Raw genomic sequence first — 27,449 nt, forward strand, 5'->3', positions numbered from 1 at the left:
CAATTGATTTATGTATTTGTGATTTTTAATTTGATTGCAATTTTTTCGCTTTTATTGATTTGAATTTAGTTATATTTTTCCTATTCAATTATATTTGTTATCGCTGTTCTTATTGGCAATGTAGGATGTTAATTTTGCATTATTTGTTGTTTTTGTATTTTAAATGATTGTTATTAGGTCCAATTTGATAATAATTGAATATTATTGATTTTTGCAACAGTCATGTATTCGTGATTTACGAAAATTGAATAGGAAAAATTATTGGAAAACTTTTATACACCGTGATTGAACATGTACTATTTTATAAATGAACAATATTTTTTAATGATTGTAAATAAACATTTAATTATTTATAATTGAACATCTAATTATGGAGCATTAAAATTCACCTATTATGGTTAACGTATCATTTGCAAATTTATTAGTGATCAATAAAAACAAACAACCTTAAAAAGTTATTATTGATCAAGTAACTCTGTATCTAAAAATTAATAACATACAGGTAATAAGATTTGTTATAGACTATTCATTAATATGAAAACGAACATATATAAGCATGAATATGTACTATTTTAATGTTCATTTATATATGCGTAAATGTTTACTATTACATGCTAGAATAAATTTTATAAAAAAAAAAAAATTAACAAGTTCATGACATAATAGGTGTTTTAGTATCAAAATGAACATTTAAGTATATGTATATTTTTATTTAAAATAAATGCATTTACTTGTTAAAAATAAAATGATAATGAATCATAATGAAAATGTGCATTTATCAATATAATAATGAACATTTTTTATATAATAAATTTTTGTTTGAACAGCTAGTAGCTTTATAATTACATGCATATGATGCATGTATATGATATGAGGGACACTATTTTATTGGTATTGCTGAGTAGTTTAATTGAGTGTCTTTTAGTCTTCTTTATAAAAATAAAAAAACACTTGTATTAAATTGAAAATGAACATATATACATTAATATGTGAATAACCATGTGTATTAATATTGTACTTTGTAATAAATATCTATCAAAATGAAAATAGATGTTTATAAATATGAACATATAATTATTTAAAAGTGAACATATATGTCTTACAAAATGAACAACTTTATGTATGACAATAAATAAATATTCAAAATCAATTGTACATTTTTCAATATATAATAAAATATATTAAAACTTAAACAAACATCTTTTAATTTGAGCGTGAACAAGTATTTAAATAAATGAACATCTTATGTCATTAATATTGCAATGTACATCAATCTATTAAAATGAAACAATCAGAATGAAAATGGATATATATTAATATGAAAATAAATATTAAAATATACAATACAACTCCACACATATTATCGAATACAATAAACTTTTCGATCCGAATTCGAAAAATCCAAGTTCATGTTATTGGTTCATGTTGCTTGATGAATCTATGCCTTTATGATCTCCTTATTTTTTATTTCTTCCTTTTTCCCTTGTTATTGTGTGATCTAACTCACTATATATATCCATGATTCTTTGTTTAACTAATAGAAAAAAAACATAAAAATTACTGTATTAGATTTGAGTAATATCAAAATTAGTGTTAAATTGAACCAATATTTGTATGAATATGAAAATGAGTGAATACAACAATTGACATGATCGATATGGAAATGAAAATCTATCAATATTTAAATGAACATATATATATATATAGGTATGGAAATGACCATTTATCGATATAAAAATGAACAACTATAAACACATAAATGAACATATTTACGTAATTCAATATGAAAATGAACAACTATTTCTTTATAAATGAGCATATATTAGTTTGAAAATGATCATGCATGAAAGATAACAATTGATGAACATGAAATATATATGTGAATGAATCTTGAAGCTATCAATATGTGATTGCTGAGAAAAAGCATATATTGAAACAATTTAAAATTGAAATGTACAAGAAACATTTGAAGTAGATAACAAAAGAATATGAACATTTATCAAAATTCTAATAATCGTATGTTAACATGTGAAATTGTGAATGACCATGTACTATTATGTGATTGAACATTTACCATAATAAAATATGAACATTTACCAAAATAAAAATGAACATTCGTCAAAATAATTTTCCACTTCAGACTATGAAAAAAATGAACGTTATTACACGAATGCCTATGAATTATTAAATAAATGAGCATTTATATTGTAAATGATAGTTTTTTTTAAAAAAAAGTACAAAAACATGTAAATAATAGTATACTAATGTATAAATGAGCATTTATCAAAATTGAAATGAACATTCATCAAAAGAAAAAAATCACTACGAATTAATTTTATTAATACTTAAATTTTTCTAGAATATTTGTTTTCCTTCTCTAGAACTGTTTTCTTCGCTGTACAAAAAAAAAATAAAAAATAAAAAAGAAGAATCAAAGTTTTTGAACAAAAATTACTAAAACTAAAGTAAATACTTACGTTGATGGATTTTCCATTGTTGATGTTTCGATTATTGCTCTGAAATACAATAACAACAAAAAAATTAGTAAAACCTAGGGTTCATACTCGTTTTTTAACCAAATATGCACAAAATCACTTATTCTTTTGAATTTCGACCTTGTTTTGTTGAATTCTGTAATGATTGAACAATTTTTATTGATAATTTGTCACTAATTTATAGATATTTTTTATTAGAAAAAGTAGATCAATGGGTTTGGAGAGAGAAAATGCAGGAGATAGGTGTAAAGAGAGAAAATGGAGAAAAATGGGTAAGGAGAGAGAAAATAAAATGAAATGTTTTTTATATTTTATAATTTATAAGGAGGTAAAAAGTGTGGTTACTGTGCGGTTACTACACAATTGTAGAAAGTGGGGTTATTGGGGTTGTTTAGGTGTCCTTTAGGAAGAGCATGTAGGAATAGATAGGTACACTAGAGTTTAGGAGTATATAATTACGTGCTCGTGCCGTGCCATTTTCGTGCCGGACCTGTGCCGCCCGCGGATCGGCCCGGCCCATGCCCATCTCTATAATTGTCTTGTTTTATTTTTTACATAATTTTAATGCACACATTTTTTTAAAAAAACAAATGAGAAGGGCTTATTATTGCAAATCATAAATTCATAATCCACCAAAATTAAGACACTTTGGAGGAACGAATCCGTACAAACTAAGGGTCTGTTCTTTTCAGATTATTTTCAGTTCAGTTCTTAATTTCCTTCTTTCATAAAATATTCAGTTCATTTCATTTCAGTCAATCAGAACGTGCCCTAATAATGAGTATTTATTCGATCTCATTTTAAATCCCCTCTAGGTTTTCTCCTTGGGAGGGTTTTTTGGTTCCCTCTAGGGTTTTCCCTTGGGAGGGTTTTTCTAGCCTCCATTGCTAGATTTTTTCTGCTTTTTTGAAGGTTTTCTTTCACTATTTTTCTTCTCTCTCTTTCTTTTTCATCTCTTTTCTTCTAATCTCAATTGTAAATTTTTGTAGGGGTTTCCACCGATATTTTTACCGGTGGCAAGCCCCAAAAAACTTTTTAATTGCTTTCAATAAATGGATCTCATCGTTATGATGAGGTTTATTCAATTAGGGTTATTTTCTTTGTTTGTTCCTGTGCTAAAGTTTGAAGATTTAGGGTTTCACCATCTCTAAAAGTATCTAGAAGGCCATATGAGTTTTTTCACCCAAACAACTACTCATCCGTGGATCTCAAGCCGAATTAGTGCTAACTCACAGATTGTATTGCTTTGGATGAAGTTTTTTATTAAGGTAATCGTTGATCGAATCTGCAATGTAACTAGTTCTAAGGTGATTTGTACTCATGTTGGAATTTTAGATTTCCTAGGAATTGTTTGTAAGTGCCGTTTGACTATCTTTCATTAATGAAATCCTTTTTCTTTTCGTCAAAAAAAATAAATCAGAACATGCCCTAATTCATCATTTCCTCTTGTATCCCACGCACTTATCAATTAGGTGAGCTATTGTATTCCCATCCCGTTTAACATGAGAACAAATAAAAAACATCAAATCTCTTCTCATTGATTCTCAAATAAACGACTTAAATCATCATATATCAGAAAGATAGAGCTCGACGCTCCTGAAGTGAATCAGCAGCCTTCGTAACATTAATAGCATCTACCTCAATCCAGGTCTTGCTGTATCCAAATCTGCGAGCTCTTTGTATACCAAACCTGGTTGCCGCAGCTTCGGCAGTGAGCGCATCCCAGGGAAAGTTCACTCTTTTCACAGCAGCAATCACCAAAGTACCATTCACATCACGAACAGCCACACCAAGACTAGCATATCTCCCTTCCATTATGTGAGCATCAACATTAATCTTATAGAGGCAGTAGTCATCCACCATCTTCTTGAATCCCATGGCTGTGAAAACAGGATCAAGTACAGCTTGCTCAAAGACACATTTGTCGCGGCAGAACCAAATAGCCCAAGCCAAACACATAATGCTACTAACTTTACATCCAATTTGCTTGTGAACCAAAGGATTTTTGGGGTGAAAGAACCAGAAGGGGATGCAGCTATTGTGTCACCATACTAGCTATTGCCCCACACCACTCTAGCAGCATCACATTCGAATAGGACATGATTAATAGACTCCACCTCCAATCCACAGATCAGCATTCTCAACGCTTTCTACCCGGTGTTGCCCCAACACTCCTAGCCAATAACCTGATTTTACAGTATATATCCCATTCTTTGTCGGCCACCAAAACATCTCATCAGAAGGTAAGCTCAAAGACAACGGCAGTTGTAAGATAGTCTGGCATATAGCAGGTAGAAAGCATTCTCTGATAACACTCACATTCCACACTCCACTGTTCAGCTCAATGAGCTCTGCAACAGTAAGATCTGGGTTATAAACGGCATTAGGATGAGGCAATGGGATTGCATTTCTTGGCAGCCACTTATCGTTCCAAACGTTAATATTCGAACCATTGCCAACCCTTCACCTAAGCCCCTCAATAATAAGCAGAGATTTTAATACAATTTTTGAAATCATATAGGACATCTTCAAAGTGATCAAAAATATATAAATAATATTTATTCTTTTTACACAAAAATGGATTGTTTCATACAGTTAATTATTTGTTTCAATCAGAGAAGCTGCTACACAAATAATCAAAATTTTGACTTCATCCATCACCCAGACGAAAAACAAAACTTCATCCCAGCCTCCTGCTTCGACTAATGCTAGGATTGATGCCAGTAAGTTCCCCTTCATAACTAAGCTTCGGTCGCTTAACTTCACGCACCTGCCCCTTGCGGCTATTAACTGCTTTTTCATGCTGCCGCTGCATACATTTAAAAAGAGCACATCAGAGAAAGGAAACCAAGCAATCACAGATTCACTTAAAATAGTTAACATGATAAACAAAACAATAGTTCTAATCAAGTACCTTGTACTTATTCCGTGGATTTTTTTTCTGCTTCTTTTGATCACGAGTAAGCCCTCTATTTTTCTCCATCTAACAAATATATATATAAAGAATAAGTATCAAGACAACCGATAGGAACTTATGCAATTCGCCATACTTTTTACAGGAGAGAGTGAGCTTTGTAGTTTACCTGTGTGGAAATGCGACGTTTTCCATCAGCAGTGATCTCTAGTTCATATTGATCTTGTGGGATTCTGAAAGACAAATTATTGTGAGAAACATGCCATGATGCATTGATGCCGATAAGAAAAGTACATGGTGTGAAAGTAGTTTAGTAACTCACCTTGAATACTTCTCTGCCTTCAATTTATTCTTGGCTTCTTTTAGTTTTTTAACTAAATTGTAGAAGTCTTCTGATTCATCACTATCTCCAGCATCAGCTCCACTGCCAGTTTTGCCACCCAAACTCTCTGGCTCATTATCAAGTTCAGCCAGTGTTTGAAAAAGCGCGTCTAGGCGCTGAGGCGCAAGGCGATCAAGGGTGAGCGCTTAATTAGGTCTGGGCGAGGTGTTTTGGGTTAGGCGCACCTAAGCGCACTTGAGGCGCACATGAGGCAAATTTCAGCCAAAAATTTTTAACAGCCCATATACTGCGTCTCACTTCAAAGAGGCGCACCTAGGCGCAGCAAAACCCCTCTCGCCTCAGTGCGTCTTGAGCTTTTTTATACATTGAGTTCAGCAACATCATTATCTTTTGACTTGATTCCGGCTCTAGCCAGAACCCGAAGTTGATGTTTCCATCTCCTTTCTCCTAGCTCATCTCTTTCCTTTCAAAAGTTGGGAGAAATTAACAGTTAATACCAAGTTGCCAGATAATGTTTTTCATTGACAGTACATGAGCAGTCTGATTATACGGATAAGTAACCATGAAAGCATGTAAAACAACAAATTCAAAGACTCCCACCACCTCGAATTCAGCATATAAAAGAATTTTACTCAAAGACCCATTATTACAGACTTGTAGTTTGACCATTCCCATAATCTCCTGGTCTCTAACTCTCTACATCACTCAATAGTCAATATAGGCAAGGATACATGGTAAAACCAAATCACACAGTATTGCATAAATAGTACTCTTACTTCATATGTGACGCTATTATTTCTGGACAAAGGGAGTATGTTTTCACAGTGAACCGTCCTTCACAAGCTGTAGCTAGATTGTTGATGCTCTCTTTAAAAAAGTAGAAAAACAAGCTATAGCTGGAAGGTGGCAATGGATTAGAAAATCATGATCAACAACCAGGACCTCTTCTCAACTAATCAAAATTTCCATCCATCACTGCTCTCAGCAGATAAGGCATGTTGCTTTATAACTTCAATTAACATCAGGACAAAAAAAAAATTTTAGAGAAATTGTTCCGTGTACTATGTACCATGAGGTTTGTAAAAAAAAAAAGCACTAAATACCCTCATCATCTAACAAATGCACATATAGGGTTGAAATCACGAATGAAATCATAGTTGTACGGGTTTGGAACTTTTAATACCAAACATTTCTTTTATTTAATACTTAAAAGAATGGGAATAAGCCAAACCCAACTCCCCCTACGGCCCTACGTTTTTAAACCCCATATCTTAGGGATTTGACTGTTTGACGTATGGGTTTAAAACTCTTAAAATCATAAGACAACCATAAGGTATTATATGAATCAAACACCCCCATTACTTTATATTTATACACTAAAACCGTACAAAATTTAAACTTTATCCATCATTCTAAATCCTAAAATTTTAGATTTAGAATTTGATTTATTAATTAAATATACTTGATAATTAAATATTTTAGCATTACACTATTAAAGTGTAATAATTTAATAGAATTTGATGTCATGCTCCACTATTCTCACCAAAACTGCCAAATCATGCTTTCCAAGGCATGAGACATTTTGGCATTCAATAAATTTAAGTTATGATAAAAAAAAAAAAAGTTAACGATGTACCTTGAGCCTGTTTCCCTTGGCACGAACGATCTGGGAGAGTTTGCTAGAAAGAGTAAAGGCACGCCTACTGTTACGAGTAGCGCCCTCCAAAGCCATGACATCATCACCATAATAATCAATGGTTTCAAGTTTTCTGTTAATTCTACCAATCACACCACAACAAAATCAGAAAGGTCTATCTTACACTAGAATATATGCGTTCATAATTGGCAAAAACAGAATATACCCATGAATTTTCTTTAGTTTCATGTTCTTGCGATGTTGAGTGCGCTTCAATGGAGCGAAAGGAGGACGGAGGAGGGAGGGCTATGTTCATACGTTTTCTTTTTCCATTATTTTCAGAGTAATTCAATGGGTTGGAATCCCATTAATAAAAGCCCTAACCTGTCCCAGATATAAATAATGGGGCAGGTTAGGGTTTTTATATGATTGGCTTAATTATGGATACTTAATAAACTCGGTCAGGGTTTATAATAATTTAAAACCTCTTTACTTAGTATCAAACTACTCCGTAATATATAACAACTTCACACGTTCCAAATTACCTATATTAATAAATTTATAGATAGCCTTAAATATATTACGGAGTAATTTTTATACTTTACCCGTTCCAAATTACTCATTTTGACCCTTTTATTTATTTATTTTTTTTTTTTATATATTCATGCATATCACTTTGACAAACTTTTTTTTGCCAATACTATTTTTTTTTTTGGTGCAATTTTTTTGCCAATACTATATATGAAAATAAATATTAGGCGTGTTCTCTTCACCTTAAAAAAAAAAAAGTTTCAAGTTTAATAAGTTTGTACAAGTTTCAATAAGCTCTAATAAGTTTAATTTGGTCTAATGAGGTTCAATAAGTTAAATAAGGCCAAATTAGTTCTAATAAGCTCCAATAAGTTCAATCAAATCTAATAAGTTCCAATATTTCTGTTTAAAGCTCATTCTCTCATATAGGGGTAGTAGAGTTACGGTAACCAGATGGCCAGAAAACCCAAGTCAAAATAAGTTCCCTGGAGTTTTAACTACATCCACTGATCCACATTGTTCGAGTTTTAGGAGCGAAAATACAGAGTTTGTGCTCCCAATATTACATACCCTAGAATTCAGATGATTCTATTTCTAACTGTACCAAAGACTTAATTCCAAAAGGGGTGAATTCCTCTAATTTGATAATGGATAAGCCGAACCCTATGATTTCAAGTTTCAACCGATACTATGAATAGACCACCGTAACAAAACCTTTCACTAGTATTCACTATTCACAACTTTTCAACTCTTCAGACTCTTTGCTGTGCTCTCAAGTTGAGTGGCATCAACTAAGGACTTATTTATAGCCGTACATTCGGGACTGTGTCCAAACACCAACAACGATACTTTGACCTTGACATCTCGTATAGTTCATCAGGTGTCAGCTTCTCAAGATCTTTCATTTTGCAACAATCAAACTCATTGGTAATAAATTCAGTAACCTGACTGGGTAAGCATGATCCCACAAAATCTTTGAGATGATCTTGGTCACGCATTCTCTTGTACAGCCTCATTACAGAGACACAGTCCTCGTAAGGATCGTGTATTCCCGTCTGAATATCATAACTGCATTTACACAGTGAAGAATCAAATTCAGAAGTAATTCAAAGAAAGGTTAATGTCTGCCAATTCTTTTTTAAAGGTTTACTCGACCCTCTCTGACACACACACGCCCTACACTTGACAGTAACACATCTGAGAAACCATTGAGTTGTAATGAACAGGAAATTTGACAGCAGAATTAAAAGGTTGAAGAAGAAGGTGAATTTGAGTGATGAAATGAGAAATTACAGAAAATGTAGATGATATTCAAGCTTTTGAAAGGCCTGTGTCATTCTCAATTACAACTAAACTTAGATGAAACACAATCATATTTATCCACGATTTCTATTTCTTAATCCTTTCAAATCATAGTCCAACTGATTACCTCTAACTCTAACTGATTTCTCCTTGTCACTCCAGCAACCTCTAAATGATATACAATCACAATTCCTACTGTGCGCTTCTCTTAAACCCGATGCATTACATTTTTATGTTCTTATTGGAGGATTGCAACAAATAGCAAATCAGGGGATAAAAATGCGGAAAAATAATGTGGCCACACCACCAACCTCAAACAGAAAAACCTAAAGAATAAAAGATAAATAAAACCATGCAATCAACACTGCATATATGTGCAGTGATAGTTACGAGGAGCACACAAAGTGTAAAGAGGTAGACATACCCAAGGTACATTTTCGTCAGATATTTGAGTGAGTGGCTGACCAAATTTGTTTTCATCAGTGGATGATATTTGGCAGTATCCCTGCAAAATTATAGAAATCAGAAAGCATTTCTAAACTAGGCATGAAGAGTTTATAATAATAACCAGATGAAATAAGATCATAAACTGAAATTCCGAGTCTGTATCTATTGAAGCACACTGTGCTGTGGGATGCCTATTCAATAAAAAATCAGGAAGAAAAAAGATGGGATCTTTATAACAGAGCCTCACACCATAGCAGTACACCACAATAAGAATCAAATGCAAGATCTAGAAAAAGCAATGACGACACTCATGAAATATTACGTTTTCATTGCTCTATTATTTTACTTGATTTTCAGACGTATCACATTTCACAACCCTGTACCATCAATCTACAAATTTATTTATGACAGGCATGACACATGGAATTGTATATATATCAGCCTCATCTTGGGCCTTGAAGCACGAGCTGATACCGGAGATTGAGAACATGTTTTTCTGATGACAAAAGACCTAAATGCATGGAACAGCGAAATTCCTCTCATTTCTGTAGCTGTCATTAACTATAAGGAAATGAAGGAAGCTATAGATAAATTGTAGGACATAAAATTTGTTGTGAAGTATGTGAACTATGAATATTGCGGAAATTTTCAGAATAGGACCTCAAATAGACTTAAGCCCACATGAAGACCTGGTTTTTAAGGTAGATGGAAAAAATAAGACCTTTCAAAGAGAATTCAGCAAGCACCCACATATGAAGTCGGACCACATCTAAACTACCAAAAGGAAAGATGATGCTAAAATCACCGAACTCCGTATCAGATGTGCACATTTCAGTCAAACTTCCATCAATATATGAAAATAAACTTTTATGAAGATTACTGGTAACTACAGGATAATTTGAGATTGAAACCATGGAAATTGGAAAGGTTGCACTATTTTCTCCAGCCATTGGGCAGAGGAGATATGGAAAATATAATACGTTTATGAAGAACTAAGGTTAGGGAAGGAGATTAGCCCCCCCCCCCCCCCCCCCCCCCCCAAAAAAAAAAAAAAAAAAAAAAAAAAAAAAAAAAGGAAAAGGAAAAGGTCAACTTGCCGGAATTTTGACTATCATGCTTTTTAGTAAAGAATTAAGGTCTAGGGCCTTAAAAGGTGTTCCAATTCCCCAAATCAAAGAAAATGTATTTCCTCACAATATTAAAGTCTTAATATCCCAATAATTATCAACCAATAATTGCATGCATTAAGGACAGAGATATGGAAAAGGCTAAAGGCCAAAACAGCAATACTTCACAGCTGATTATGGCATATAACAATCAGAGTCTAACTTTCAACTTCCAAGTTGGAGAAAAAGCTTGCAATCGAGTTTCTAGGGTTCTTCCATTTACACAATTACACAGGTAAATGAACCACTTAAGTTGAAAAGCAGCAAGACAATGGCGCAAACATAATAATCATACTTCCCTTATTTGGCAAAGAGCCATCATGGGCTTCTAGCATTGAAATATGCAATTTTTTGCACTACATCATGAATATACAAGAAATCAATCTCATTAAAATTGAGGGGGTATTAATTCATACATCCGACCCCAACAGAACTCCATTCATAATAATCAGAGCCTTGTAAGGTGCACTTGGGGCAATTTTTATAATGCGAAGGTACATCATGAGTTGTTATATAGGATGCAAGACTGACAAAAAAACTTACATTTCCATGTTATTGTAGATATAAATAGAAAAACATAATTCCTAAGAGGCTAAGGCCACCATCGCAGCCTCGCAGGTATTAGTCAATAATAGTTAAAGAACTCCAGAAGTCACAGCATCATTAAGCAAGTACAATGTTCTATAAAGTGATCACCAGCACAAAAGTTAACATTTCAGAGAAAACAGAGCTACCTGATCAGGTGGTCTGGATAAGTCATATTCAAACAATCCAAATCATGCTCCAGAGAGTGACCCACAAGAAGCTTGGCCTTTCCACCATCAACTCTCACTATTCCTATGGACTCGCCATTATATAGGATTTCCAGAATCTTTTCCTGCACTTCTTTCAAAGGCATTGCATCTCTTAGATGTTCTTCACTTAAGCCAGACAAATCAGATCTGCAGCATTTTGCAAGGAATAGTCCGGTCAAAAAATTATGTACATACATGATCAGACCTGAGGTAAGAGTCTACCTGTAATCAGTAACAGGCATTTGAGGTTTTACATAAGCATGAAATATTATATCCTCGTTCTCATCAATAAGGCAAACCCTACCACATAAATTAAGAGTTCCATCACTACCACCTCCAACCATTTCACAGTCCATCGCAATTGCTTCATGAATCTTCGGGACACCATTGCTTCTGTCAGAAATCGAGTTTTTCAGTTCCATAGAAGGCAATGATATTGTACCCTGAAGTCATTGACCAAACTTGTATATTACAGAAATGCATTAAACAAAACGTATACAATGGAAATTGCTAAAAAAAGAACATGTAATCAAAGATTAAACTTACAAGGCGAGTAGGTGGAGGTAGCTGACAAGTCCATTTATGCTCACTTAACAAAATGCAGCTGTCAAATATTTTCATGCAAAGACCACATCCCAGTTCGTGAAAGATTCTACTGCAATTGTCTTTTGCCAACAAACCTGAAGGGTTGGTCAAAGAAATGCTAAAAAACCAACTTAACAGAATTAAGGGAAACTAATTTTAAGATTTCCTGTCACTCACTCACCTTTTGAATGCTCCCTGAGAGATTCAAATGATCTGCAGTGTTTCTTACATACTCCACACTTAGGTTGGTGCACCGAGTGGTATGAGACCTTCATGTGCTCCACAAGATGCTCTTTCTTATTATATTGCTTATAGCAAGCTGAGCATTTATGCCTGTATTTAGAGAAAAGAGCAACAGATCACACATATTAGCCAAAACAAGGTCAGGAGATTTAGCAGATCAACAAAGCACATTCTGAAGGAAGGACGAGAATTTTCTTTTGGAAAAATAAAAAGTTTTAATTCAGCACAAAATCAACCACCTTTAATCTTCCCCAACTCTTAGCAAGCCAAACTAAGCACCTGAATTCCAGATAGTCAAGTTGACCAAGGCCTGACCCGTAAAATATAATCTAAGGGGCGATCACAACAGAGCGAAACTGCATTTTAACAAATCATCATTGATCATCTCCCTTTTCCTCCCTTAAGATACTAGCATTTTTCACTCTTTACAATGCACATAGCCACCTGCCAATATGACTCTGTAAATTGAAACTGTGCCAAGCTAATTATGCTACTATGCGACCTACATTTGAGGAAACAGTACAAGAAACCAATCTCCTCCCAGGCTCCCACTACTTTTGGGATGAAATTCAAGTTGCAACTGAGCGTGTTGGATAGTTACGGCCTTTAATGGAATTTTTCCATGTTTAGAATGTCCTAACTTGGAGTTGGTTAAGTTGCGTGAAAATGGAATATTAAGACATTAAAGAGGCATTTCGGATCACTGCACCTCAGCACCACACCACGCCTACAAAGTAAACTACTAAAGAAACCAATAAACATAGTGAAAAGAAAATGAGATCCAAAGATGTCACCTTCAATCAAGCCCTTCCTAGCCCCAAACCATCACATGAAATTGTCTTCCACTAAGATTAACAAACAAGTAGAATACAACCCTAAATCCGCTTCTTCCACCTCAACTATAGACCAGAGTAACTCTATCACCTCACCCAAAAAAAACCTCATTTCATCCAATTGCGCCGGTCTTCCCTTGAGCTAGCTTAAAGACAACACTATTACAACTCCTCCATCTAGCTTCATCAACTGAAAATCATATAAACTCATAATCTAAAATTCCTCAATAAACATTTATCATCAAAATGTTGAAGCTTAAAACTTAGAAGCCTATTCCTCAGGAATTAAGTCAAATTATTCATCCACAAACCAATTACATATAGGTTACAGAAATTCCCTTTTACCAATGTCCCTAATAGGCTAATACAAGTCCTTAATCACAACCAAAATTAGGAAAAATCAAACACATAAAGACCCTTTGAAAGATATGGCATACAAATTATGTTACATAAAATGCACGCACAAAGTACAGCATTTAAATGAAAATAACTAATAACATGCACCCCTTTTTCAGGGATTTTTAATGTATTACTGTACACTAAATATAGGTACCAAAAATTCGCAAATTTGATAATAAAAAACACATGCAATTTCACAATGAGAGACAAATTTTCAACCAAGCAAAAATGCAGCATGTATAATTCCTCATTAATATTTACAAATATTTACCACAAAACATTTTCACTTTTTCAACACACCCAGAAAAGTACACCCACTTCAATAAGTCTTTGCAAATTATTACACAGTCCTAAAGATGGAATCTTTATAACTGAAACAAAAAAACCCATTTCACAAATTACCACAAAAATGTCAAAAATTAAATAAATTACTCAAAATTTTACATGGGCAACATTGATAATTCCTACAAAAATCTGAGTAAATACAAAGTAAGTGGGGGAAGAAAGAGAGAAAAAGAAAGGAGAAACCTGGTTTTGACAGACTTAGGAGGAGTAGTCTCAGAATCCATGAAAAATGAGAGTTTCTGATTGAAAAGAGAAGCAGCAACAATGGCGGGAAAGAAGAAAGGAAAGAGCCAGAAAGACCTGATCGCAATATCCGGAGTTTATAAGAGTAAGCAGTGTTCATATGTTGTGGGCGGTGGTAGGGTAAGTTTGTGGGTACTTGGACACTTGGTAGTGGATGTTGATTATTGTTCCATCACTTAAGCTTTAAATTGAATATCAAAAATCAAAATTAAGGCTTAAGTTGTGTTAAATTGAATTACCCTAATTCAATAATCACATGAATTTGTACAACTTTTAAGTACGAGTGTACGAGTTACAATTAAAGATGCTTCGTACTCTTACATTTTTATTTTTGGGTACAATCGTACAAGTGTACCTTACAATTAAAGTTGCTTCATACTCGTTAGTCGTAACATTTTAGCTTGCTATCAAACTCGCTTACCCTTTGAGGTAAATTATCATGCCCTTTATTTCTCCGTTTTTTCTTAGAGTTCATTTAATTCTGCAGCTCGGCGAAGCTATTAGAAATTGAGATCAGTGTCGATGGAAATGAACAAAATGAAGGTGTTGATATCGATGTTGGAAATGGTGACGTTAGAAGAAGTTGAAGGTTGGAGGGGGTGAAAGAAGATGAAAGTGAAGGAGATAAAGAAGATGAATGGTGATGTAGAGATTGAAGGAAGGAGGAAGAAGGGAGAATGACAAAATTAACCTTCACCTTTTATGAAAAATGACCAATTTACTGTTAGCAAATGTTTAGGTGATAAATGTCATAAATCTGGTTTTTCTCACCCTTGCCCAACCTGCCACGGTACATACAATCGATTGTATGAACATATTGGATGCATGTTACCAAACTTGATCCTTTTCATTTCACATGTAAGATATGTAATGCAGCCATAATTTCTAGAGTTAAAAGGGGATGTAATTTAGATTATTTTTTCTTAATAACAATAACATAGACTATTTTTTAGTATGTAGTATATTTTTAACCATAATTTTGTAATATATAATAAAAACGATTTTTTTTTTTCCAAAATGACAACTTTAAATACTACGTAATTGTTTTTACTTCTATCGATACAAGCACTGTTCAACACAAAAATAAATAGAAGCCATAATTCTTGTAATACAATTTCATCCAAAAAATTTACAATTGACAACACAACAGCAGACTTCAGCAATATTATGAGCTTCAGCAGTCTTAGCAGCAGAGGAAAGAGCTTCACCCATGCAAGAGCACAGTATGCTAGGAGAAGAGGGTAATAAACTACAAGTAATAAACAAGTATGATCAATCCTATTTTCTTAGATTCCAAACCTTGAAGCCTAAGAACAGTGGACTTGCAAACCACCCAAGTAAAGAATTTAGCTTCTTTAAAGATAGAATTTTGAAAAATCATATTGTCATCCCTGCTCATGTCAATCTCTGTAACACCCTGCAGCAGCGGCTTTATTAGCAGTGACAGCAGCAGTTACATATTGCGTAAAATAGTGATGTTTCATAAGAAAATATTATACATTTTAGTGTATGTTTCATAAGAAAATATTATACACGCATACCATTTCAATCAGATAATGCTCATAATAGTATCCATGATAAACAAATGACAGCCCAAGATTTTTTTCGATAATAATATTTAGGGTTGATTTGTTTGATTGTTTCCTCTTACACTTGGTGTAAAACTGTAAAATAAAAAAATAAAAAACAGATTTTAAGTGAAATTGAACACTCTAGTTGATGAGTAATTGATCTATTCTACCCTAGGGAGAGCAAGCACCAAAGCAATTGCCGGAAAACACCCTTTTTAAAGTTTTCTTACAGCCTAAAATTTCCTGAGCAGCCTACTTACAATGATCTTATACCAATGAAATCACACTAATATGCAATCTTACAAAAAACGATCATCCTTTTGAAACCCTGGCAATACTAGGGCTACAGGCAAACTTTAAAATTATAACCCCTTCTCATTCACAGACATATACACATGCACACACACAGACACACTAAGAAAAGATGTCCCTTTTTTGAGAGTTGTCAACGCATTATGGGTAAATTTAAACTAAGTAAGCACAACTATCCAAATGGTCTGCTTTAATTAAGATTGGGAAGACCTTACTTAAGGGTGTGTCAGACCAAAAGCCAAGACACATGAATCTATTGAAGAAAGGGAGCTTAGCTGTTTGTTTGTGTGCCTAAGAGAATGGGAGGCGGTGTAGTGGTTTCTAAATCATTGGAAATGGTGAGGCAGTAGGGTTGAGCCCCCACTTCCTTTGGACACCTTCAAATTTGGTTTTTGGAAGCAATATTCATCTCAAGGACAAAACATAGAATAACAGACATCTAGTGTTCATTATAGAAGACATGAATAATACATACAAAAAAAACCCACTTGTGGATGGTTTTAAATTCATAAAAATAACAGACTTTAAATTCTGAAACATTGTCAGTTTGTCACTAAAGTAGTTGTAGTTTCAGTAGTAGTACCTTCATTCAAAGCACCCTTTTTTTTAAAATCTTTTTCTCCTCAATATCAATTGATTCTTTGTGGATGATTTTCCTCCCAAGCACTTGTATCATCCATAGTTTTTCCTACCAAGTACCAAAATAACAGCAACAAACAAAAAGTAATTAGTAAATCAGCAAAATTTAGAAGAATAAACATAAGCTAAGAAGATGAGGAATTCTGAAAATAGGAAGGTGAAGGTGCCTAGAGCCCTAGAGGGGTCAAGCTCATTTGTCGAGCTCAAAAAAAGCCAGCAAAGAAGTCTTAGCTTTATAACCCAATTAAATAACAGGAGTAGGCAACAGTGATGAGATTATATAGCTCAATATATACTACCAAACAAAAACTAATAAAAACAAAAAATTGTTGTATAACAATGGAAAACCCAACTCGTTTCAGGTTTTTAATTAGATAATTATCACATTCATTATTAATACTTCGTATAAACATATGGATTATATAGAAACACAATCATGAATCAACTAATCTAAATTGGGCTAATATTTTTTTTCATAATGCATATATATATTTATAAAAATCAAGAAAATTCCCTAAATTCAAAGCTTTACCAAGAACTTAAAAAAACCAAAATCTGAAAATCAAACACAAACCTAAACATGAAGAGTGGACCTTTTATATATTGCTAGATATGTAGTGGTGTCTGAAATACGTAGTACTAAGGTTATATTCTTAGGAATTGCTTTTCTCTGATAATTTTTGAGTTAACTTGTATAAATTGAACAGATTGAATTTACAAGATTTGGCAAGGAAAGCAGATGATCATTCTTCCTCCATGATAGATAATGTGCTTAAGTTCTCAATCCTCAGCACAGGTGTATTATTATCTTATGGATTTCAATCTGCATGATTGGGTTTCAGGCATCAAAAACGAAAATATTTTCTTGATGGAGCATTATGTCTCATCTTATTCTTATCAAATACAAAGAATCTTTTTTATGAACAGCTATTATATGTACAACTTATAATACTAGTATGCAATTTGACGTGTATTTTGTCAAGATTTGGATGGCTTCTGTTGTGCATTTAACCCCTTCTGCTTAACATTTTATTGGCATGTGCCATGATGATGATAATTGTTTTAATAAGGTTATAACAATGTGCTTCATTCTGTCAACCAGTCACCAAACACAAGTTACAAATGCTATTGATCATTGTTGAGTTATCTTAGCATACAGTTCATGCACACTCTAATTACTAGTAGTTCTTGTATCACCTAATATGCATGGTTCGTGTACAAATGTCAGCTTGTTATAATGGAAAATTTTAGATTTTGATGTCGACAGGAACATGGAGCAGAGTCTACTAACAAGAAAACAACCAAGAGTCCAAGACGCTAGAGGGGGGTAAAAAGGTGAAGATGGAGACATATTCACATAACATAAAAACTGTGTTTACTAGAATGACAAGAAACAGAACAAAGACAACTAAATAGAAGATAAAATTTATAACTATTCTTAGGCATTTTTATGACAATTTTCATGAGCTTCTGTTCAATCAAAATTCTGGAACCTAATGAAACTTGTGATGTCTTACAGAATGCGGAGCATACAGTGACAGTCCATTAATGTGTATCTTCTGATTTCTTTATCTTCTCTTTCTTTCATTTTAGTCCCTAAACTTTCTTCTTATTATTCCACTGACATATCTTGTGTCATAGGTCTCTTAGTTATACTAGTCCAAGTGAATTCAACATATTAGTCCCCAATAAAGCTATATCAGCACTCCTCACCAACTCTTTTAATGAATATGGCTTAAAAGAAGAAAATCAGAGTCTAACAAACAAAATGATAAAAAAGGAGCAAAGCTTTAAACAAACAGGTACCACAGCTACTTGGCACTAGCCTTTCATGACAATTGACACAGCCTCAGTAATTAATTTAGCACCAGAAAAAAAAGTCACTTTATACATTTGTATTAAAAAAAATTGCATTTCCACAAAATAATTAGAATAAAATTGCAATTTAAAATCTTAAAAATTAAGACCCTAAAACGTAAACAAATTAAACAATTAAAAAGGACAAAAAAATAAGCAAATCCAAATACCCCTAAAAGGCTAAAACTAACCTCGAATTCTGATTTTTGGTTTGAAATTGACTCGAATTTGTTGCAGTAGGAGACGCCTATCAGATTCTTGAATCATTGCACAAAAACCCCTTATGTTGGCTCGAACTTTTGGCTGGTACTTTTTGCTTTTGCTCAAATTAGGGCTGTCATTTTTTTTTTTAACATTGAGGGAATACAAATTAACTACAACCCAAAAATTCCACAAGCACCACATCAAAATTACAAACGATTAACAATTTTAATTGAAAAAGATCATCAAAAAACCTTAAATCAAAACAATGAAAAATAGCAACTAAAACCAAATTAATAAAAAGGGTATAAACTGTTACCTGAGTAATATGTGATGAAAACAGTGACAGAGAAAAGTTATGAGATTCGGAGTATGAATATAACTGCGAAATTGAAAACGTATCCAAGCTCCTCTTCCCTTCGTGAGTTTAGGGCAAATGATTTGGGGAAGATAAAGATATCAGCTATGGCATATCTAAAAGCCCAACCTCATCTCATTTTTTACAATTTACCATATTAGTGACATTACTTATATCTCAGTTATACATTAGGCACTAATCAGTGAATCACCAGAAATAAAATTTTAATTGAGCAATCAACATTATTATCAAATTACAAATAATAGGCAGGCATAAAATGAAGATTATCTAACAATGGCTCATATTTGATCAAGAATTACATGGGTTATGTAGGCACCAACAATACGAGAAGCAACATATGCACCAGGGACAAGCAAATTTAGGCTTGCATGTAAATGCTCCGTCAAGGCATCAAAACTCCTCATCACTTCTACTATATTCTATCCTATTAAAAATTAGGCTCTTGGTCTTGAGAGTTCCCAAAGTCGAATTGTCTGCAAAACCTTCTTGAAATGCAGACAAACTGTCATGAATGATCACGCCTCTCTTGAGAAGTTGAGATGCAAGTTTACAAGTTATGAAGCAAAACCGGCTGGTACAATTGGAGGGACAAAGCTGTGACCTTTGAGTGTTTGCTCAAAGACATGTCCAATCCTGAGAAGTTTCTCCTGCAGCAAACATTTTCAAACAAATGAGAATTTACAGCTGAGACAGCAATTCCTTGGATCAGGTATATTGTATCAACAAGATTGACTTAATAATAAAGTTTTACTTTCACTGAAATAATAATTATTGATCCATTATAACTTGGAGAGAGAGAGAGAGAGAATGAAATGCTTTCCACAAAATGTCTTCCATTTAAATTTCATAAGAGGGGAAAAGGTAATTGGGCTGGACCAAATTCACCAGACCGAGGCTAACTCATCACATATTTCAGCTAAAAAAACTTAGGTCAATACCTCATCAAATGCAGCACCTATCATCTGTAGTCCAACAGGAAGACTGGCAGGCCCACCTTCAGAAAAACCACAAGGCAAGACTAATGCTGGCAAACCAGCCAAGTTCACATTGACCTGAGACAAATGACAAGTAAAATAAATAAACACATTGCATTTCATTAAAACTTGAAAATGCACGCTCGGTGATACAAGTAAATGAATAATCAAAATTGGACTTGAAGTTACTAGTAAATATTTTACAAGTTCAGAAGCTCTGTAATGTGGAGTATAATTTTTATTATAACAATGAGGTAATCATGTATGATACAATACTGGTAAAAAATCTTAAAAGTTTGTTCCTACTCAGATTAGCAATTGTTGAACCCTTGCAACTGATTCCCAATACCCACATAATACAGAGAAGACAAGAACAGAAAACGATAGTATCAGTGTTAGAAAAATGACTAAGCCAGAACCCTTACCGTCATTATGTCACCAGCATACATTGCCAATGGATCATTTTTCTTTTCACCTATGGATGTTGGCAAAGAAACAAGCAACACTTTGATCAAAAGGAAGGCCAACCAAACAAAAGTCTATTTAGAATAACGTCAGACATACCAATTTTATATGCAGCAGAGGGTGCAGCAGGTGAAATAAGAATGTCATTTTCATCCAGTGCAGCTTTGAAGCTTTTTCGAACCACAGTTCTCACCTGAAAGGTTACCAGAATCAATAATTTCTTCTTGACTCTATAAAGAACTTGATCTTACAAATCACAAATGCTTCCACTGCTAAAGCTGCAAGTGCTTACAGATAACAAGTTCTTATTACTCTGTTGTGGTAAAACTGTAAGATGCCAACAGGTATAGCACACCCACATATTTTGATGTGTTAAATTAAACAATTATCAAACATGTCTTTACAAGAAGCAAAATAATGCGTCTTCAGCAAGGATGCTGAAGAAAGACACACATATTTGTTATTTAATTGTGGGACGACAGGTGGGTCCCAAGATAATTTTGTTTAGTGCAGAGTAGTTTGCAAAGCGTGCAAGAACACAGATGAGGCAAGTTGTTAATAAGGTTTCCACAGTTGACTTCTTTAAAAAAGGAAGAAGGAACGTCCAGCTGAAAGAGAGGCAGAAGTGATTTTCATGGGACTAGATCATCCACAGCGTGTGACATCAGATAAATAGACTTGCAGTGGTAAAGAACTTGATATTTAAATCCAAATATTGCATTTTGTATATGATCACTTCAAACATCCCACACCCATTTATCTAGTATTCTGGTATAGTTTCAGCCTAGATCTTGAAACGTGCTAAACTCAGGTTCTTTCTTTTTTTGTTTTTGTTTTTTTTTTTTCCATCCTTCTTCCCTTAGATATTATGGCATAATGGCAACAATTTCAAATGGGGAATTGTCACTTACTCGCCTATACATGGATTTCTAATATCCCCAAAGACATAGCTTACACACTTAATATGAACTACCCTCAAGAGAAACAGCAAGAGTAGTAGAGATGATTAGAGTCTTATGACCTTCTCCCGCCCTACCATATATGTGTAACATAGTGAGAGTCCAAACTTCAAAGTCTTTTGATCATGAATCATGGGCCAAATGACATATCTTCACCTTATTTGGAGCTGACTAATGTTCTTCCTTGTTTACCATAACAAAGAGCTGAGGCTTTGTTTGGTTCAATTGATTTTGTCTCACCTTATCTAAACTTATAATTATTTAAAATTATCTGAACTGAAAGGATCAGCATTACACATTTGTGTTTTTTGATTATCTTTTGCCAGTCTCAAGGGTTGACGAGACTTTTCATGTTTTTTCTTAATTTCTGTAAAGCCTCAGATTTGGAGGCAATTCTACATAAATTAATATGTAATATGAAGGAAATACAAGAAATGAAAGAGAAGAATGTTTTCTTCATATTCTACAAGGCGATATCCCATCAGATATCTTGGCAACCCTCTTCTGCCAAGAAAATACAACTATTCCTAAAGCAAGCTTCTTTTTGAGAAAATTCTAGCTAAAGCTCAATTTAGCTAGCAGACCTTTTGGAATCATACCTACCTTTCCCAATAAGATTATAAAGAGGTAAAGATCAATACGTATAGGCTATGTTACCTGAACAAGGGTATGAATATTAGATCCAGGTCCAAATCCGAGTGTTCAACACGAAATTTGAAATATATGGATAATTTTGAAATTATGGACATGGCATTAAATACCTGTGTCCTGATTTTGGACATAGGTATGGGGATACGACATTTATAAAAATTTATTACATACTTCATCATACATTTCCTTTAGGCATACTCGCAAATGCATAATTTCAAACATTAATGTCTTTAAATTCAAACAAGAAACTTATAACGCTTATATTTGGAATACATACATTGGAGCAAATCTAACAACATAACGCATGGCAACTGTTTTTTTTTTTTTTTTTGTTGCTGGAGTATAAATAACAAAGGAATTCAAAGTAATTTATGTGAATAATGCCCAAGGTCAGAATATGTTGATTAATATGAAACAAAGAAATTATTTATTTATTTATAAGAAGAAAAAAAAGTGCTTCTAATTTTCAATGTGAGTTTGTTTAAAATGTGGGCTCTTAAGTAGGCAACTTCCAGCCTAAGTTCACAAAATCCCAATCCATAAATAAGAGATATCATGAAATTTGGCCCAACATAAAGCCTACACATGGCAAAGGATAGAAAAAAAAATTTGAAGAAATTAACAGAAGTAAATAAAGGAAAAAGAACATACAAAACAAACATAAAAACACATTTACAGTTTTTATACTACATAATAATGTCACAGGCAACACATACATAATAAAAAATAAATAAAAAAAAATAAAAATAAACAATGATACCTGTTGTGCACGCTTATAATATGCATCATAGTAACCCGCCGAAAGGGCATATGTTCCCATTAATATTCTCCTTTTTACCTACAAAGATGTGGGGGTTATCGTAAAATGTAACCGACATTGTACAAAAACAATTTGACAAGCAGATGAGCATTAGCCTAAACAGTTAAAACCTAAAACACCACTAAATAAACACACCTCAGGACCGAACCCTCTAGCTCGGGATTCTCCATATAAATTAGTTAGCTCATCAGCAGTTACCTGATTCCCATACCTACAGATGAGGATAAAATCCATTTACTAGCAATTCAATGGTATCACTACCTTTTCTGGATGAATAATCTTCAAACACTACAAGGGTACAATCCATTAGCACAGTGCCACTCATTCACAACAAAGCAGTAAAAGCATCAAATACCCACATGGCTTTGGTTAAAATAATCTGATAATCACAAACCAACTTTATCAAGAAACCCCTTTCCTCACCCTACAGTGAATATTATTACGCATAGCAAGCTCACCTAACACCATCATAACGTGATAAGTTGGATGAAGACTCGGAGGAGGCAAGTACATAGTAAGCTGGAAGCCCGAGTGAAAAAGAAGGCAGTGACACCTGCAAAAAAGAACAAACACAAGGTTATGTCAATTTAGCCAGTCAGCCCAAATCAACAAATCAGTAGGCGTATCAAAGAATGGAAACTACTTCTGTCACAGAACAGCCAAGGTCTTCCAGATGTGAAGCAGCTGCACGAATTGAAGACACCACATTTGCATCAACACCGTCTTCAAGAGTCTCGCGAATAATACCAACTCTGAGTCCTTGGAGTGGCCTGGACTCCAGGATATTTGAAGAAGTGAATTTTGATATGAATTCCGGAACTTCCTGGAAAGCACAATATGCCAAAGCTGAGAATGCAACAAATCTACAGCATGAATCGAGCACACATGTTTCTAAAAATTATGCTCAATCACAGCAACAAGTGTAACCTGTTTTTGGATTCCAACTGCAGAAAACAGAGAGATTGAAAAGTTCACCAAACAGGGCATTTGATCTGTTTAGAATATGTTTCAAATTGACAATATTATTGGAACAGGCAAGATCAGTGCACAAGTAAAAACTACAATCAGTCATTTACACAAGTACATGAGTTTAATTATTTCATCTCAATAACTAATGAGCATGAAAAGCCAAATTTGAGTATCCAACCCACATATTTGCTACACACTTTCTGTATAGCAATATGTAGGTGGAGGAACTGTGATCCTTTGCTTACGAAGTAAAAAATGATTTATGAATGCTTACTCGCATGCTACTTGTAGAATCAAATCTATCATGCCCAGAAATTGCTTGAAGAAGAATCCCTGCATCAGCAACCGATGTACCAAAGCAGCCTATAGCATCCAATGATGATGCATAAGCCACAAGTCCATATCTTGAGACACGCCCATATGTTGGCTTCAATCCAACAACCCCACAAAAAGATGCGGGCTGTCTCACACTACCACCTGTGTCACTTCCCAGAGACACCACACATTGCCTTGCAGAAACGGCTGCAGCTGAGCCACCAGATGATCCACCTGGTACACATGACTCATCCCAAGGATTTGTGGTCACCTAAACAGATGCATGACCCGAGTAAACCAACCAATTATCATAGAGAAATTTTAAGACTGAAAAGTTTTTTTTTCACAATATTTAGTGCTCAAAACATTCATTTTAGATGCAACATCTATCTAATCAAAATTTCTAAAGTCCTTAGATCATAAACGGCATACTTAATTACTAATGTATCACTTCATAATGTGGTCCACTAGGACTAAGCATTTCCACCAAAAAGTATTAGAAGCACTTTAGAAAACATTATTGAATTATACTCCCTCTGAAACTGAAAATTTTCCTGTTTTGACTTTTTGTAAGACAATCACCGGTACAGTTAGTAAAATGTGGTATTTTCCACAAATTTTGCAATTCACTCAATTCTAAAGTTCAAGGTCATAAATTTTACCCAAATTCCTCAAGCTCACACCCTCAAGGGCCTGACATTATATTATAAACAACTGAATAATTTACCTTTACTAAAACCTAACTATGGCTTTTTCGCCAATCATTTTACCTCAACAATACTTCACAAAAAGCTAAAGATAATGTCAAAAAACAAACCATAAAAACAGCCTCGTAATTCATTGCCTCAGTTCCTTAATTATTTCATCAACCAATGGCACACATCATTAACAATTAGTCACAATTTCCATTAAATTCATCACTTTAGATCCCCAAAACTACTCACAAAGGTTTGAGCTTAAACCCTTGCTAATGCGGATTAAAATCCATATCACTATTCTCCAATGATGTACACGAGATTCAATCCCAATCCAAGGTATTATGTACCACCCCAAGACTTCAATCAATTGAGCTAGTTGGCACATTGTCAAACTTATTACATACAACATACAATAAACATATAGATGAAAGTAAAATTTTATATGCAAATTTGACAAAGCATAAAAAATTAATATGATACAAACCTGAAAAGCAGAACCTTCAGTGGTACTACCCATCCCAAACTCATCCAAATTAGTCTTCCCGACAACAATTCCACCCAACTCTTTCACCTTCTTCACGGCCGTCGCATCATAAGGTGGCCGATACCCATCTAGAATCTTCGAACCGGCAGTAGAAGGCATATCAGAAGTACAAATATTATCCTTAACACCCACCAAAACACCACCCAACAACCCCACTTCTTCATTCCTCTCAATCTTCCTGTCAACCTCTTCAGCCTGCCTCAAAATACTCTCTTCATCAGCAATATGCAAGAAGCTCCTGAGTTTGGGTTCAGTGATTCGGAGGCGAGTCAAGTAAGACTCAGCGATTTCGACAGCGGTTAGTTGGCGGGTAAGGAGAGAATGGCGGATTGAGAGGATTTGGGAAGTGGGTAAGTTTGTAGTGGGTGGTTGAGTGACGGGTTGAGAGGCGGTTGAGGAAGAAGAGAGGCATTTGAGAGTGAAGGAGTGGAGAGGTTTAGGAGAGAGAATGAAGTGAGGAGAGCGGTGGAGGAGGAGGACTCGTTGGTGGTGGTGCACAGTGGTTAGCATTTTTGCACGGGGGTGGTGTAGAATGGGTGTTATGATAGGATGCACCAGTTCGGATATAGGCACGGACACGGGTACAAAACGGACACGACAAAATGGCAATCCTAAAATAGGGGACACGGGTACAACAAATTACAAAGCATATAATGTATCAAAAAGAAAGAGAATTCTACAACTCATTCAATGTACCACTATATAATTGACATCAAAAAGAACCATTTTGTGTAAAACATCTAAACAAACTAACAAAGTGTTATGAGCATCGTCGCACACACAAATAAAAGGACTTAGTTTTACATATCAAGAACCCAAATAATAAATGTCAAGCAACAATTGAATAATTTAAACACTAAATTAACAAGTATCAAGTTCTATTACACAATTTGCAACAACAATCAATTTGCATATAATTACCAATTTATCAATTTATGTTAGGGCATAATTTATACACAAAAATTACCAATTCGCAGCAACAATCAATCAACATTCAGCATATAATTACCCAGAAAAATCAGTATATAATGAAATTAGTATATATACCATGAAAAATCAGTAAAGCATTACAAATTTTCACTAATAATCAGTCCCGTCCCTGATTCCAGGGAGAAGGGGTCTGATTTCATAGCTAAATTCTAACATTAAAGGGTTCTGCAATCCAGTAGAAACTAAATTTGATTCAATAATCAAATATGGTTCATAAATAATTTAAGGGAGGAAAGAAACAAGAAATTACCTAAGAAGCTGCTTCAATGGGAGATAAAAGTATCAGAAGGCGCTTCAATGGAGAACGTTGAGTGCAATTCAATGGAGAACTGAGAGAGAGAGTAGCAGGAGGAGAAGGTAGGGGGCTACATTCATCCGTTTTTTTTTTTCTTTGTAAGGTGATAATGGTAAACCACTAAACCCATTACTCCATATTTCAGGGGCATTTAGGTAATTTTGTAAGGTGATAATGGTAAACCCATTACCCCATATAAGTTACCGTGGTAAGGAAATTACAGTTTGGGGCTTGTCCCTCGTTTCCAAAAAAAAAAAAAAAAACAGTTGAAAGTTTTTCGACAATTACACGGAATAATCAAATTTGATTCATGTAACCGACCCTATTTATGGGATTAAGGCTTTGATTGATTGAATTGAGAAGAAAGGTCATGTTGATGTCATAGTTATGTCTTACAATCATATATCGATATATATATATTTTTTTAATATGCCCACCCAATTCACTGAAATTTAACTTCGACAATATTCGAATTCGACCAGAGTCATACACATGGCTTATGGTGGGTGAATCTTTCAACAAGAATTTCTACAT

General features: G+C 34.1%; 2 protein-coding genes and 2 long non-coding RNA genes across 4 annotated transcripts; all 4 read right to left on the reverse strand.

Annotated features, from left to right (window-relative positions):
• Positions 1-5,449: 5,449 nt before the first annotated feature.
• On the reverse strand, positions 5,450-7,523 carry LOC145576344 (uncharacterized). The gene is made up of 4 exons (XR_014098364.1): positions 7,389-7,523; positions 5,732-6,215; positions 5,579-5,642; positions 5,450-5,478 (listed from the first exon to the last, which is right to left on the reverse strand). It is a non-coding gene; the product is annotated as an uncharacterized LOC145576344 (long non-coding RNA).
• Positions 7,524-8,321: 798 nt separating this feature from the next.
• LOC145576345 (RNA exonuclease 4-like) lies at positions 8,322-14,388 on the reverse strand. Its single transcript, XM_081634116.1, has 7 exons — positions 14,217-14,388; positions 12,395-12,546; positions 12,175-12,308; positions 11,851-12,071; positions 11,569-11,775; positions 9,646-9,726; positions 8,322-8,987 (listed from the first exon to the last, which is right to left on the reverse strand). The coding sequence occupies exons 1-7, from the start codon at positions 14,255-14,257 to the stop codon at positions 8,723-8,725; spliced, it is 1,101 nt and encodes a 366-aa protein (XP_081490242.1). The 5' UTR covers positions 14,258-14,388; the 3' UTR covers positions 8,322-8,722.
• Positions 14,389-15,395: 1,007 nt separating this feature from the next.
• Positions 15,396-19,104, reverse strand: LOC145576346 (uncharacterized). Its single transcript, XR_014098365.1, has 3 exons — positions 18,847-19,104; positions 16,743-16,847; positions 15,396-15,693 (listed from the first exon to the last, which is right to left on the reverse strand). It is a non-coding gene; the product is annotated as an uncharacterized LOC145576346 (long non-coding RNA).
• Positions 19,105-19,417: 313 nt separating this feature from the next.
• Positions 19,418-27,030, reverse strand: LOC145574606 (glutamyl-tRNA(Gln) amidotransferase subunit A, chloroplastic/mitochondrial-like). Its single transcript, XM_081632435.1, has 11 exons — positions 26,871-27,030; positions 25,571-26,241; positions 24,348-24,659; positions 23,748-23,927; positions 23,563-23,657; positions 23,240-23,315; positions 23,045-23,122; positions 20,774-20,867; positions 20,635-20,684; positions 20,174-20,287; positions 19,418-19,882 (listed from the first exon to the last, which is right to left on the reverse strand). The coding sequence occupies exons 2-11, from the start codon at positions 26,138-26,140 to the stop codon at positions 19,790-19,792; spliced, it is 1,662 nt and encodes a 553-aa protein (XP_081488561.1). The 5' UTR covers positions 26,141-26,241; positions 26,871-27,030; the 3' UTR covers positions 19,418-19,789.
• Positions 27,031-27,449: the final 419 nt, after the last annotated feature.

This window comes from Chenopodium album, chromosome 13 (assembly GCF_948465745.1).
Source record: "Chenopodium album chromosome 13, dcCheAlbu1.1, whole genome shotgun sequence".
Classification (NCBI taxonomy): Eukaryota; Viridiplantae; Streptophyta; class Magnoliopsida; order Caryophyllales; family Amaranthaceae; genus Chenopodium; species Chenopodium album.